The sequence below is a fragment of the Notothenia rossii genome (genome assembly GCF_949606895.1).
Source record: "Notothenia rossii genome assembly, chromosome: 3".
NCBI classification, from domain to species: domain Eukaryota; kingdom Metazoa; phylum Chordata; class Actinopteri; order Perciformes; family Nototheniidae; genus Notothenia; species Notothenia rossii.
This window is the reverse complement of record NC_136901.1, coordinates 93,116,017-93,132,187: the sequence shown is the minus strand read 5'-3', so window position 1 is coordinate 93,132,187 and position 16,171 is coordinate 93,116,017. Positions and strand designations below refer to the sequence as shown.

At 43.6% G+C, this 16,171-nt stretch overlaps 1 protein-coding gene across 10 annotated transcripts in view; it reads left to right on the top strand.

Moving 5' to 3' along the window:
• The first annotated feature begins 2,884 nt into the window (after positions 1 to 2,884).
• The window catches only part of LOC307031210 (protein NLRC3-like), a 48,758-nt gene continuing 35,471 nt past the window's right edge, over positions 2,885 to 16,171 (top strand). For 8 of the 10 annotated variants that reach the window (XR_013805883.1, XR_013805884.1, XR_013805885.1 and 5 more), the window contains exons 1-5: positions 2,885 to 2,965; positions 3,259 to 3,414; positions 3,783 to 3,887; positions 10,564 to 10,799; positions 10,988 to 12,842. Coding sequence is in view for 7 of the 10 variants with exons in the window: in XM_079668113.1 (XP_079524239.1) it covers positions 3,290 to 3,414; positions 3,783 to 3,887; positions 10,564 to 10,799; positions 10,988 to 12,842 (2,321 nt within the window). In the remaining 3 variants the exon portion in view is untranslated. The remainder of the gene's footprint in view (positions 2,966 to 3,258; positions 3,415 to 3,782; positions 3,888 to 10,563; positions 10,800 to 10,987; positions 12,843 to 16,171) is intronic. The other 2 variants (XM_079668111.1, XM_079668112.1) reach the window with 2 other exon arrangements.

Sequence of the window (16,171 nt, the reverse complement as noted above, 5' to 3'; positions counted from 1 at the left end):
TGACCATGATTTAATTGTAATACACTTTTCAAAATGATGCAGAAGTAACAACATACTGATACCGGTTAGTAAAAACCATGAATTAATGCTTTGACAAGTCTGCAGACAGACGGCAGGCGAACAACCTTTTAAAATGTGTGTTTTCTGAATGGAGATCGGCTATGCTAACGTAGTATATGCTCCGACCGTCCACACTCACAACAACGGCCTACAGACATAAATAAACCAGCTACTGTATTCTCCATGACACAGACAGTCTGTGGTTTGTACTTGTTTAACTGTTGTCTAGTTTCTGAACAGATATGAGGAGCTGTGAGCTCTGAGTGCTAACAGCTAACGGCTGTGTGGTTTTTCTGGGGCTCTCATTGAAGATGACGTCACGGCTCCGCCTACACTGCGTTACTATACTACCCCAGTTCCTAAACTGTAATGGAAATGCGCCATTAAGTGAGCCAGTCCTAACGAGGCCTAGCCATACCGAGCGAGGCCGAGCGAGGTCATGCAGTGGAAATGCGCCATAAGAGAGAGAGAGAGAGAGGTACCAGGTTGTTGTGTTGAACATATACAGGAGAATATTTGCCATTGTTCCAATGATAATAAACAAACATTTGCATAATGCATATGTGTCCACTCATACAGTATGTTGATAAGAGTATTACAAACTTGAAAAATATTCCTCTAAGGTGCCTTTAGAACAGATAAAAAATGTGAGATTAATTTGCGGTTAATCGAGATTAACTATGGACATCATGCGATTAATCGCCATTAAATATTTTAATCGACTGACAGCCCTAATAAAAATGTGAGACATGCATATTTTCCCAAAAATCTAGTAACTCCGTTACTTCCGTTATTTTATCTAGTACCTGTAACTGTGATACGGATATTTTGGGGTTTATATTTAGATATTTAAAATGTGTCTTTTTATTTTTCTTTCACTAGGATAAAGAAAGAGAAAAGCCAACAGGATGGATGGGTTCACGGAGTCACAAATATGACTTGATTATCGACTTGTGCTTTGACAGCAATGATAGTAATAAATGTTATCTGTCATCTCAAGGTGCTCGAAACATATTTTTGAAAAGCAGAACGTACAACACAGACAATTTCTGACAGAAAATGCTCTGTTTTAGTTTAATACACTGATTTATAAGGTTTTAATTGTTATTATGGTCATTGCTTTGAATAATTATTAAAATTGTAATTTTTAAATGTTAAATGCTTTGGTTAAAGGGCATTAAACATTTGGGACTCGTGAGCTGTCTCACCTCTATCTTCACATCTTCATCTCTTCTACCTGGAACTGGAACACATGGACTTCTGGACCAGAAAAACAGACAAAACACTTGAAGCAATACTGTGAACATTTTAAACTCATCCTCAAAGGAGTAACAAAACCATCAAGCAGTGAGTTCATTGACTTCACACTTCATATTTGAATATTCAACAGAATAATGACATAAGAGACAATAAATTGTTCTTCTGACCACATCACTGTGTGTGTGTGTGTGTGTGTGTGTGTGTGTGTGTGTGTGTGTGTGTGTGTGTGTGTGTGTGTGGTGATCTTCCATAATTAAGGAGACATTTGACTTTTGTCACATGACTTCACCTCACCACCGCTAAGCTAAAGGAGGCTAATGTTGGGCTATAAAGGAACTACAGCACGGTCACATAACTTCACGTCACCACCGCTAAGCTAAAGGTGGCTAATGTTGGGCTATAAAGGAACTACAGCACGGTCACATGACTTCACATCACCACCGCTAAGCTAAAGGAGGCTAATGTTGGGCTATAAAGGAACTACAGCACTGTCACATGATTTCACGTCACCACCGCTAAGCTAAAGGAGGCTAATGTTGGGCTATAAAGGAACTACAGCACGGTCACATGACTTCACGTCACCACCGCTAAGCTAAAGGAGGCTAATGTTGGGCTATAAAGGAACTACAGCACGGTCACATGACTTCACGTCACCACCGCTAAGCTAAAGGTGACTTATGTTGGTAGTGATAACGTTTAGTCGTCTCATTTAGACACTTGTTAGCAACTGCCGTTTCTAAATTCACCAGTGGGGTATTTACTGACATCTTTTTTGTCGTAGAACAACACATTAAAATCTCTTCAGCTTGTGTTAATAACAGACCTTATTTCAGGATAACAATCAAAAAACACATTCAGAAAACCATTGACCTCCAGACCAGGGGACAGGAAGTGATGAAATGCTGACATGACTGTTTATATATTTTATTTTATTCTGGAAGTCTTCCCCAGAAAGCTTTCTATACATGTTGGCTAATTCTAACTAGCTAATGCAGTGGTTCCCAACCTTTTTCAGTCAGGCCCCCCTTGTGTAATTGGAAATATTTTCGAGTCCCCCCTAATCCGGTTCCCACAGAGATTGGTAGAATAAATTGTAGCCTATATAGTTGTACAAACATTACATTTTCTCTGCTAACAATAACAAGACAAACATATCCTACTATAATTTTATATTATGGATTAAACATGAACAAAAGTGCTTGTATTGGCAGATGATCCTGTGCCATCCATCCATCCATCTTCCCCCGCTTATCCGTGGTCGGGTCACGGAGGTAGCAGTTCCAGCAGAGAGCCCCAAACCTTCCTTTCCCTGGCCAGATCAACTAGCTCTGACTGGGGGGTCCCAAGGCGCTCCCAGGCCAGGGAAGAGATATAGTCCCTCCACCTGGTGGCCGAGCCTCTGGATGCTGATGTGTGGATGTTGTGTGTCTTTTGATAACTTTGTTGAGCTTGTTTTTAGCTGCATGTCACTTCTGTCTAACTGAACATAGTCCCTGTATGTGCACTGCTTCAGCTGGTAAGGCTGGTTATGAAACAAAGGGAGGGGCTGCAGACGGGGAGGGAAGTTGAAAGTGAAAGTATGAAGTCAGACTTGTCAGACTGCCAGACGCCATGTTACAGCTTGACGGAGCAGGAGGACAACAGGGTGAGTGTTAACACCAGGATCTGCTTTCTAACACATTCATTATTTACTCTGTCAAACTGGATCTCAGAAAATAACTTATTGGTTAAAAATCTGCGTCCTAGAGTCCAATGAGACTTCTGCAAGTGTTGTAAACTTTTATTATTTCCTGTTTCCTGTTTCATCAGAGTTACAGAACATGTGACGCAGTTAAAATGGAGAGCGGCTTGAAGTCTGACTGATTTCATGTATTTTAACTGTGTGTGTGTGTGTGTGTGTGTGTGTGTGTGTGTGTGTGTGTGTGTGTGTGTCTCCAGTGTTGCTGGTTTGTCTCTCAGACTGGAGAAGATGAGTGATTTAAAAGATGAGGAAGAGGACACACCTTCAGTCTCCAGCTGTCTGTCTCTGAAGAGTGACCGGTCTATGGATCACCCTCTAAACTTCAGTGATGACCCTGGACCCTCAGACACAAAGTAAGAGTTTCTACTGTAACCTGACCTGAAGAGGATTCTGATTTTATGTAATCTGTTAATCTAAACTGTTTAATGAAACCCAGTAGAGTACATTAACAAAGTTGAACTCTTGCTCCTTGTCATCATCAGCAATAGTAATTGATCTCCCAGTGAAATCATCCTCACACTCTACATGTTGGACTTTGTGTTAAATTAAGCAAATAAAATACAAATATGTAAAACGTTTCACACTCAAATGAATTTTAACAACAGAAACCCACAATCAAGACTCAAAAACTCTAAACATCTTTAATCAGGTGAACAGTCATGGATCAAAATCTGCTTTTTAAATAAATTAATGATGTTTAAAACATGTGTTGTTTCCACAGACAGAGAGCAGAGTCTCCAGTCCCCAGCTGTCTGTCTCTGAAGAGTGACCGGTCTATGGGGAAACCTATATACTTCAGTGATGAACCTGGACCCTCAGACACAAAGTAAGAGTCTGTTTCTACTGTAACCTGACCTGAAGAGGATTCTGTTTTTAGTACATTAACAAAGTTGAACTCTTGCTCCTTGTCATCATCAGCAATAGTCAAGTCTCCTCTGATTTTGGTGCAGTTTCCCCACTTGAAAAGGACTTGAGGCATCTACTGACTTTGAACAGGGTTCCTCTCCAATGACACAGCTTTACTTTTCAGTCTTTTATTTCAGCAGTTTACTTCAAACAGAAGTCCATTTACTTGCTGAATGGGTCATTTAGTGCAGGGGAAAAACCTTTGAAACAAGAAAGATGTATTTAGACAACTAGCAAGTTATTAAAATAAACAAAGCATGCAAACAATACACTGACACTGCTGCCTTAAAGGTGAATAATTTACAAATAAACTGGGCAAATAAACTGGGCAGACTAAGCACAGAAATATTCATTTTAACCTGTTAAGCCCCAGGGTCCCCGCCGGCGGGGACCCTGGGGCTTAACAGGTTAACACAGGTTAACAGGTTCTTTCAGGACACTGTCTCAGGGGATGTTAATATTTAAGAACCTATTAATGTGTTATACCAGATTAACGGAAATAATCTCAGCTAACTGACGATATAAACAATTTTTACCAAAACAAAACACAAGTCTCATAAGAAGCATCTAAATGACCCCTTAGCGAAAAATGCTAACGGACATTGGCACAGAACTCAAGATAAAAGTACCCTTATTACTTATCGTAGCTGCACATACAAGATATCCGATTAAAGCTGAGGTTCCACAGATTATTTAGGTATATAGTATCATCACTGAGTGATCCGAACTCGCGACAGGGGAAGCAAAGACAGACATCACAACACGTACCTTTACGTAGCTTCTAGGGAGATCGTCTCACCGTAGCTGTTAATCTGATCAAAAGACGTGTTCATTGGCATTAAAACGAGAAAAAACGCGGCTGAATCGGTTAATCCATAGGTTGATAAAGTTTCTGGGCAATAATTTGAATTATTTATAATCCATAATTCCATTTTTATGTAAAAATCGCAGAGCAAAAGTTAGCTGCTAATGGTAGCCACCAGAGTGGCTGCTGCTTCCGGTCTTGGCAATGCAGCAGTCTAACACACACACATGACCAAATAAGAACTATGTGGGAATTCCCCTCGATTCCATTGGCTCTGACGGTTAGAAAGAGATGTCACATGTCAAAATCCAGCAGGGGGAGCCAGAGATATGAAAAATCCACCCAAATGGCCCCAGAAGAGGTTTTCTTTGCTAAATCTCTCTAAAAAGGTCAAATATCACTTGTTTTGCATCAATCTTGATACAGGGTACTTATTATATGTTGTACTTTGGATTGCTAAAGCTTTTAGTCTACTAACCCATCATTCAAGTTTAGTTTTCACTATAAGTACAACTTATGTTTTGGACGGACACTATAATTTACAGTTTTTTACCATGCTCAATCTGAATTTTCTTTAAAATAAAAAACATCTATTTTGAATCTGTCTTTTCTACATCCAACTGACAGGTTTATCATTACTTTGAGAAAAAATATTATTAATTTAACCCTTTTAGAAGTGTAGTTATGGTCATTTGTTCTGGGAATGTCATTTTCGACATAAATTCTCTAAACCCAAGCTCTTTTAAAATCTCCGCAGATTTAATTAACTGGATTTTATTAGCAAGGTTTTTAATAAATCAAATGAATTCTTTATAACAAGAAAGATTTTTTCCTCTATTTTAGCAGGAATATTCAGTGAACTAAATTAGCAGGATTTTATTAGAAAGGCTTTTAGTAAATTGAAATGAATACTTTTTAACAATAAATATTGTATTGTATTTATTTATTGTTCTTCTTAAATTCAATGTATTTAACCTCCTAAAATCGTATATCCTTTTAACACCTATCAGAGTAGGCTAATTGCAGGATGTTAAATTAAATACAATTAAGGTCCTTCTTTTACCTATCCTTTTAACAATAACTAACAGAGAGTCTAAGCTCAGAATGCTCTGCAAAATTAGCACACCAAATTGATGCTTAATATATAAACAATGACGCGCAGAGTTATAAAAGGACACGTGGCACACACGCAAACAATTTACCAGAACATAAAACATCTTAGCGCACCGTGGCTCTGCGGACCCCTCACACAACACTAAGGATCTGAGTGTCTGACCGGCTGCCTGTCCTGACTTGGTAGAATGCCTCCCGTCTGCATGCTTCAGTGTGTTACCGGCTGCCTGTCCTGACTTGGTAGAATGCCTCCCGTCTGCATGCTTCAGTGTGTTACCGGCTGCCTGTCCTGACTTGGTAGAATGCCTCCCGTCTGCACTCTTCAGTGTGTTACCGGCTGCCTGTCCTGACTTGATAGAATGCCTCCCGTCTGCACGCTTCAGTGTGTTACCGGCTGCCTGTCCTGACTTGGTAGAATGCCTCCCGTCTGCACGCTTCAGTGTGTTACCGGCTGCCTGTCCTGACTTGGTAGAATGCCTCCCGTCTGCACGCTTCAGTGTGTTACCGGCTGCCTGTCCTGACTTGATAGAATGCCTCCCATCTGTACGCTTCAGTGTGTTACCGGCTGCCCGTCCTGACTTGGTAGAATGCCTCCCGTCTGTACCAAGCCCCCAGGAAGTGCGCCGGACTCAGATGAAAATATTCGTGGTGGCCAAACGACGGTACTACACTTCCGTTTGGTTGCCAGTCCCGGAAACACTTTTTCCCATTGACTTACATGGGGAAAGAATGGTCTGTAAATCGTTGAATAATTTTTTTTTAACTAAATAAACTACCCAGTGTGAACACTTGTATAGCCCTTATTAAAAACATTTGTTCCTCAAGTTGTACAAATGTGCTAATAACGTTATTCTGAGAGTTATTTCCCTCTGCATTAGGAACGTGCATCTAACCTACGGGACCGCGCCGCCCGGCACGTTCATGTTACGTGTTCAGTACTACTATGGTTTTACCTTTACCCATGGATACACAATAAGAACGGACCCATATCGCCTTACTGCCAGCCCACGGAGCTGTAATAATGGAGATATTGCACATGTTTGCTGTAATTCATTATTTGTAAAATATTATACTACATGGGCTGTATGATGTAAGTCTTTTATTCATTAAAGTTAATATTACTGACGTAGATTAACGTCCCATAGCTTCTTACTGCACTTGCAATATACCATTAAAGGAGTTGAACGTTGCTGTTTGCTCTTACTATAATACCACGCAGGGATAAGCCAGAGTTTACAACCTTTGCATGTGGGCACAACACGTTTTGACCGATGAATTAGCTATACCATATGATATCGCCCGAGGAAGTCGTCATACTTATACATATATAAATAAAGATATATGTGTCAAAGCTCTAATCAAATTAACAGTTGTATTAATTATACTTATATATGTATATAGCCTGCGTTGTATATTTATACACACAAATGAACATGCTTGTGTGTGTCAAATAACAAGTTGTATTGTAGTGTTTATTTTAGTGTTGTTTTATGCTTATCCACATTTTTATTTCAGAGCACAGGAGAATGCTGAACAAAACCATCACTAGATCGTGTTACACCAGCGTAATATAAAAGTACATAACGATTGATGTGTACATTAGCATAATTACTAATGCCTCGCTAGCTGCTAGCGGCTAACTGCTGCGGCTAACTGCCGCGGCTGCCTCGTTATTAGCTAATATCAAATCCATCATAACAATCCAGAACGTGCGGTGCTGTTACGTGTACGCAAATTGACGTGCTTGATGTGTGAACGATAGTGCTGTAGCAACGACTTCAAAGTATCGTCGACGACATATTTTCCTCGTGGACGCATCGCCACAATCGCTACACACACGTGGGTCACCCAAAACAACAACAAGCAGTTCGCAATCGCACTTTAAACACTATGGAGACTGAAACGGCTACCACCTCCTCCTCACAGGATTGCGCACGAAGCCCTGCAAAAAGCCCCCAAACAAAAACATCTCGCCCTAGGTCTTCAAAAGCATGGAATACTTTAAATGTAGTCCAAAACGCAAAGGCATTGTTATTTGCAGTCTTTGCTCTGATAAATGGAGTTGGCATACCACACTAGCACAACAGCGATGTTGGAGCATTTAAAGCAGAGGCACCCCCTTGTCTCTCGTGGAGGGAACAATGATAAGTAAGTACTAACTTTGGCTAAATTAATTCCACGTTTGTGTAGTGTGTTGTGCAGCTTGAGTTCTGTGCACTTCGGCAGTGCTAACTATCTTATAGCTCTCCGTGCGGTTTGTTCGTGCTTGGTTGGTTAATAGTTAATGTTAGCTACCTAGCTAGCGGCGCCAGCTGTGCGTTAGTTAACGTTCGTCCCCAGCTGACCCAGAAATCAGCGCAGGTTCTGGTCCAGGCCCTCGTCATCTCACGCCTAGACTACTGCAACTCCCTCCTGGCTGGTCTACCTGCATGTGCCATCCGACCTCTGCAGCTCATCCAGAATGCAGCGGCTCGTCTGGTCTTCAACCTTCCTAAATTCTCCCACACCACGCCGCTCCTCCGCTCAATTCACTGGCTTCCAGTAACTGCTAGAATCCACTTCAAGACACTGGTACTTACGTACCATGCTGCGAATGGATCTGGCCCTTCCTACATCCAGGACATGGTTAAACCGTACACCCCAGCACGTGCACTCCGCTCTGCATCGGCCAAACAGCTCGCTGCACCTGCACTGCGAGGGGGACCCAAGTTCCCATCAGCAAAAACACGTGGGTTTGCTATCCTGGCTCCAAAATGGTGGAATGAGCTCCCCATTGAAATCAGGACAGCAGAAAGCTTACACATCTTCTTCAGACTGAAAACTCATCTCTTTAGACTCCACTTCCAGAGATAGAATTACTAACAAAGCACTTATACACTAATAAAGGGCTGGTTTATCTAAAGCCAGTTGAGTAACACTTGAAATGTTTGGCTCTATGAAACCTGATGTACTTATATGATTCTGTTTTCTTCAAGGTTGTATCTTCCTGGTCGAATGCACTTATTGTAAGTTGCTTTGGATAAAAGCGTCAGCTAAATTTAATTTAATGTAATGTTTGTCAGCATTTAATGTTGGCTGGAATGGTAGCTAGTTTACGTCTGCAGAACACCGCTATCTAGCCGCTACTAACCCGGAACGAACAAACTGCACAGAGAGCTAACTCATGTTGTGGTCGTTTACGAGTCAAACATAACATTAGACTAACGTTAGTCAGCTTATAGTATCAATGTATGTCAACTAACGGAGCCAAGCAATGTCCAGGCCAGGGCTGCACGTCAGCTGGTGCGCAGTTGTCATGAATTTCTGTACTGTGCACGGCACAGTATTTGGTTTTTTGCACTACATTTGTTATCTTTTGTAATTTTGTACAGAAGACATTTTTTGTTAGACTGTAAGAGTAAAGAGGCTGGCCTTTTTATTTTGTATAATTGTATTCTATATTTCTTATTTTGCTGTGCAATAAAAAAAAAACTATTATTAAGAATTTTTTGGTATTTATTTGAGATACATTATGTTTTTTATTAATCGAACGACAGAAAAATAATCGTTAGAGTAGCCTACTAATCGATAAAATAATCGCCCGATTAATCGTTTTCAACAGAATCGTTTCCCCCCAGCACTAGTGAACGAGCCTTTTGGGGGGCGTGGTTAAAGTTGTGCATGCTCTATGAGCGCACATACGGGTACTTCTCAGGCCTGCTGGGTAATCTGTGATGTTTCACTCTCTCAAAAGTTGGGCCATTTTGTCATCCATGTGCCATTGAGCAACTCTCATAGGAATGAATGAGGCCCCGCCTCCCACGCTGTATTCAGTTCTTATTATACATCCATGGTCTGTCAGGATTGGCGTAATGAGATTGAGGCTTCTGTTTGCTCCGCGCTGAGGCGCATCCCATAGTGAGATATCTCACTTTATGTTACTCTGAGAACTGGGGTTACGTAAGTAACCTATAGTTGTTATTATACATCCATGGTCTGCACTCTTCAGTGTGTTACCGGCTGCCTGTCCTGACTTGGTAGAATGCCTCCCGTCTGCACGCTTCAGTGTGTTACCGGCTGCCTGTCCTGACTTGGTAGAATGCCTCCCGTCTGCACGCTTCAGTGTGTTACCGGCTGCCTGTCCTGACTTGGTAGAATGCCTCCCGTCTGCACGCTTCAGTGTGTCACCGACTCGCACGCACCAACTATTTAACTCCTTCAGGTAGCGGCACCGGGGCTTTCTGATTAGTGTGATTACACCCAGCTTGCCAGAGGAGGACCGCCTGCGATCATTACACACTCGATTTCTATCCCTATTAATGGGTCATTTGTATTTAAATGAACATATTTGTAACGCTAATGATTTAATTTATCTTTAAAATTAATCTATTTTGTTATTGATATGTATTTATATATATTATTTTTTGACTAATTGTAATCTGTATTTATTTTATCATTATTAGAGCCTCAGGCTCTGTTTGACTTTACAACAATAGTAAATGATCTACCAGTGAAATCATCCTCACACTCTACACCAGGGGTACTCAAATACATGTGAATTGTAAGCTATCTACCTGATCACAAAGGTATATTGTTTAGACCTTTTTTTAAATATCAAACTAGAATGTTCCCCCTTGTTGTACCTTTGGTGATAATCAGCTCCCCTAAAGTGCTATAAAGGATGTGCTCATCTCCACAGAGGGAAGAGGAAGAGTGGTGTTCCTGTGGAGGAGCAGCTGTCCAGCTGTGCTCTGTGTCAGGACGTCCTGAAGGATCCAGTCTCTACCAGCTGTGGACACTGGTTCTGCAGACAGTGCATCACCTCATACTGGGAGCAGAGACCTCCATCAGGAGACCCCTCCTGTCCCCAGTGTGGAGAAAGATCCAGAACCAGAGCTGGCCTGCAGACAGCCAGTCAGAGCAGCTCTGTACGAGGTAAGAGGCCGAACTCATGCAGCGTCTTATTCCTCTTCCTGGTTCCTTTGGTCTGGATGAGGTATTCTGTTGTAGAGCAGAGACATTAAGCTCTTTCCAAAACATTTCAACTCAGTCTGTTTTTATTAGTTTGATTGTTAGATTCTCAAAAGCATTTCCTGATTCTCTCCTGTTCCCTTCTCTTCCAGCAGATAGTGGTCTGCAGGAGGTTCTAGATGAACATAGGCTCAGTCTGAGGAGGAGATGTGAACGTGTGACTGAAGGAACTGATCAAAGTGAAACCCTCCTCAACAGCATCTTCACTGAGCTCTACATCACACAAGGCCTGAGTGAAGAGGTTAATACCCAACATGAGGTGAGGCAGCTGGAGACAGCTTCCAAGAAGGAGACCCTCCATGACACTCCAATCAAGTGCCAGGACATCTTTAAAGCCTCACCTGACCAACAGACTCTCATCAGAGCGGTCCTGACCAACGGAGTCGCTGGAGTTGGAAAAAGCTTCTCAGTGCAGAAGTTCACTCTGGACTGGGCCGAGGGTTTGGGAAACCAAGATGTCAGTCTGGTGATCCCGCTCTCCTTCAGGGAGCTGAACCTGATCAAAGGTGAGCAGTACAGTCTTCTCAGGCTGCTCCATGTTTTCCATCCAACCTTACAGAAGCTCACAGCAGAGCAGCTGGCTGTCTGCAAAGTGCTGCTCATCTTTGACGGCCTGGATGAAAGCAGACTTTCTCTGGACTTCAGAAACAATGAGGTTGTGTCTGATGTCTCTCAGCAGTCCTCAGCCAACGTGCTGCTGACAAACCTCATCAGGGGGAAGCTGCTTCCCTCGGCTCTCGTCTGGATAACTTCCAGACCTGCAGCGGCCAATCAGATCCCTCCTGAGTGTGTGGACAGGGTGACAGAAGTACGAGGCTTCACTGACGCCCAGAAGGAGGAGTACTTCAGGAGGAGATGGAGTGATGAAGACCTGTCCAGCAGAATCATCTCTCACATCAAGAGCTCCAGGAGCCTCCACATCATGTGTCTGATCCCAGTCTTCTGCTGGATCACTGCTGCAGTTCTGGACCACATGTTGACTACAGACCAGAGAGGAGAGCTACCCCAGACCCTCACTGACATGTACTCACACTTCCTGCTGGTCCAGACCAAGAGGAAGAAGCAGAAGTATGAAGAGGGACATGAGACGAGTTCACAGCAGCTGACGGAGGCTGACAGGGAGGTTCTTCTGAAGCTGGGGAGGCTGGCGTTTGAACATCTGGAGAAAGGAGACATCATGTTCTACCAAGAAGACCTGCAGCGCTGTGGTCTTGGTGTCACCGAGGCCTCGGTGCACTCAGGACTTTGTACAGAGATCTTCAAAAGAGAGAGTGTGATGTTCCAGAAAACCGTCTACTGCTTTGTTCATCTGAGCATTCAGGAGTTTCTGGCTGCATTCTACATGTTCCACTGTTACACCAACAGAGACACAGAGGTACTGAAGGACTTCCTGCAGGGAGACTGGCCCTATGAGAACATTAAAAACAGAGATCAAGATTACCCATCCCTGGATGTCTTCCTAAAGGGAGCCATGAAGAAATCCCTCAGTCGTAAAAATGGCCACCTGGACCTGTTTGTCCGCTTTCTCCATGGCCTCTCTCTGGAGTCCAACCGGAGACTGTTAGGAGGCCTGCTGGGTCGCACAGACAAGCGTCCAGAAACCTTCCAGAGACTCTTCAAAGGCCCGCTGGGTCGCACAGACATCCAGAGAGCCATCAACAACCTGAAGAAGATGAGCAGTGATGAAATGTCTCCTGACAGGAGCATCAACATCTTCCACTGTCTGACAGAGATGAAGGACCTCTCAGTACATCAGGAGATCACAAAGTTCCTGAAGTCAGAGAACAGATCAGGGAAAAAACTCTCTGTGATCCACTGCTCTGCTCTGGCCTACATGCTGCAGATGTCAGAGGAGGTTCTGGGTGAGTTGGACCTGGATCAGTTCAAAACATCACGGGAGGGGAAACGAAGACTGATTCCAGCTGTGAGGAACTGCAGGAAGGCCAAGTAAGTCCAGATGTGATTCACTTTATAAACTAATCAGGAGTTTAATTATTCAAATAAACACTATAACATTTCTGCTGTTTAAATACTGAGAGCAAAATAAACCAACACTGTTCTTCTATTTATTTATAATAATAGTTAAATTGAAGCGTTCCTCTCTTCATATTGAGTGATGGAGGAGACATGTCAAACACATGAAGGACTCTAGAAGTTCCTCAGCATGTGATCACACCACACAGCAGGACTTACAGTTATCACAGAAAGATGTTATTATTACTTTCTAGTAGTTTCTTTATCATCAAACAGACACACGCTCGCGCCCATGTGACCTCGGCCACCCTAGGCCGAACATTATTGATATCGGTGCGATTATTATTATTCTGATTATTATTTTAATACATTGCGCGCACTTTTGACCCCCGCAACATATGTGAAAACTCACCAAATTTCGCACGCGCGTCAGAAGTCGTGAAAATTGCGATGTGTAATTGGTTCCGGAACTTTGCGTCAAAAATTGCGTAGGCCACGCCCACTTCCGTTTTTAACGTTAACTCCCCCCACTTTAACTTTCACGTAAACGAACGAAACTCGCTACGCATATCTAGGGTGCGGAGACGAGCAAAAAAGCCTCTTGGAGGGGTATAAAATAACGTACAGGAAGTCCGCCATTTTGAATTTGGCGTTGGAAAAACGCGATTTATCGCGTTTTTCGTCCCTCGCACTTTAACGAACTCCTCCTAGGGACTTTATCCGTACCACTCCAAATTCCTCGGGTAGCTTCTCCACAAATGGGCGATCTAAAGTTATCACGGAAATTTTTTTCTTTCGCACGGCGTAGCCGTGATTTGGCGCCAAAGTTCGCGTTCGCTCGATGCTAGGCCATCCCTCAACATGGAACACGATGATGTCATAACTCAAACTGACATGCTCAGAACGCCACCAAACTTCACGTGATGGTTAACACTGCGGCCCTGAACAGCTCTACGTAAAATCCGATGTTACTTAATGTGGCGTTACCATGGCAACGGATCCCTCGCCATAATTTGGCGTCGGAAAAACGCGATTTATCGCGTTTTTCGTCCTCCGCACTTTAACGAACTCCTCCTAGGGACTTTATCCGTACAACTCCAAATTCGTCGGGTAGCGTCTCCACAAATGGGCCATCTAAAGTTATCACGGAACTTTTTTTCTTTCGCACGGCGTAGCCGTGATTTGGCGCCAAAGTTCGCGTTCGCTCGATGCTAGGCCATCCCTCGCCATGGAACACCATGATGTCATAACTCAAACTGACATGCTCAGAACGCCACCAAACTTCACGTGATGGTTAACACTGCGGCCCTGAACAGCTCTACGTCAAATCCCATGTTACTTAATATGGCGTTACCATGGCAACGCATCCCTCGCCATAAAACACGGTGTCGCTGTAACTCCAATGGACACGGTCCCATCGTCCCCCAATCTTCACTTTTATATCACCGGTTCATGCCTCAACAGCTCTACGTGAAATCTCAGATCTCACCGTATGCCGTTTCCATGGCAACGCATCGCTCGCCAAAAAACACGATGTTGTGTTAACTCAATGGAAAATCGTCCAAACGGCACCAGACTTCATATGATGGGTGATGGTCAGGCCCTAAACAGCTCTAAGTCAATTAGGGGATGTCATCATATGCCGTTGCCATGGCGACAGATCCCTCGCCATAAAACCCGGTGTTGTGTTAACTCAATGGAAAATCGTCCAAACGGCACCAGACTTCAGACTATCATTAATGGTCCGGCCCTCAACAGCTCTATGCCAATTATGGGATGTCATCATATGCCGTTGCCATGGCAACGCATCCCTCGCCAAAAAACACCATGTTGTGTTAACTCAATGGAAAATCGTCCAAACGGCACCAGACTTCAGATGATGGCTAATGGTCCGGCCCTGAACAGCTCTATGCCAATTATGGGATGTCATCATATGCCGTTTCCATGGCGACAGATTCCTCGCCATAAAACCCGGTGTTGTCGTAACTCAACGGAAAATCGTCCAAACGGCACCAGACTTCAGACTATCATTAATGGTCCGGCCCTCAACAGCTCTAAGTCCATTATGGGATGTCATCATATGCCGTTTCCATGGCAATGCATCCCTCGCCATCAAACACGGTGTCGCTGTAACTCCAATGGACAGGGTCCCATCGTCCCCCAATCTTCACTTTTATATCACCGGTTCATGCCTCAACAGCTCTATGTCAATTATGGGGTGTCATCATATGCCGTTGCCATGGCAACGCATCCCTCGCCAAAAAACACGATGTTGTGTTAACTCAATGGAAAATCGTCCAAACGGCACCAGACTTCAGATGATGGCTACTGGTCCGGCCCTCAACACATCTAGGCGTATTATGGGGTGTGATCAAATTCCGTTGCCATGGCGACAGATCACTCGCCATAAAACCCAATGTTGTGTTAACTCAATGGAAAATGGTCCAAACGGCCCAAAACTTCACAGGTTTGATAACGATGCAGCCCTCAACACATTTAGGCGTATTATGGGGTGTCATCAAATTCCGTTGCCATGGCGACAGATCACTCGCCATCAAACACAATGTTTGTGATACTGCTGTGACTCCTATGTACGTCGTCCGATCGGCCTGAAACTTCCCACGTTTGCCTACGGCCGAGTCCTCGAGACGCCTTTCGCGACACGTCGACGTGCGGACAACAGCCTGCGGAGCGTCGGCGTACAGGAAGTCGGCCATTTTGAATTTGGTGTCGGAAAAACGCGATTTATCGCGTTTTTCGTCCTCCGTACGAATTTTGTATCGCGTTCGGGACTTTATCCGAACCACTCGAAATTCGTCAGGTATTATCGCGAGACATGGGCGGCAAATTGTTATCATGCAGTTTTTTGGTTTTTCGCACGGCATGACCGTGATTTGGCGCCAAAGTTCGCGTTCGCTCGATGCTAGGCGGTCCCTTGCCATGGAACACGATGATGGCATAACGCCAACTGAAATACTCAGAACGCCACCAAACTTCACATGATGGTTAACACTGCGGCCTTGAACAGCTCTAGGTCAAATCTGATGTTACTTCATTTGCCATTACCATGGCAACGGATCCTTCGCCATTAAACACGTTGTCGCTGTAACTCCAATGGACACGGTCCCATCGTCCCCCAATCTTCACTTTTATATCACCTGTCCATGCCTCAACAGCTCTACGTTAAATATGAAATCTCACCATTTGTCGTTTGCATGGCAACGCTTCCCTCGCCAAAATACCTGGTCTTTTTGTAATTCAATGGAAAATCGTCCAAACGGCACCAGACTTCAGACTATCAT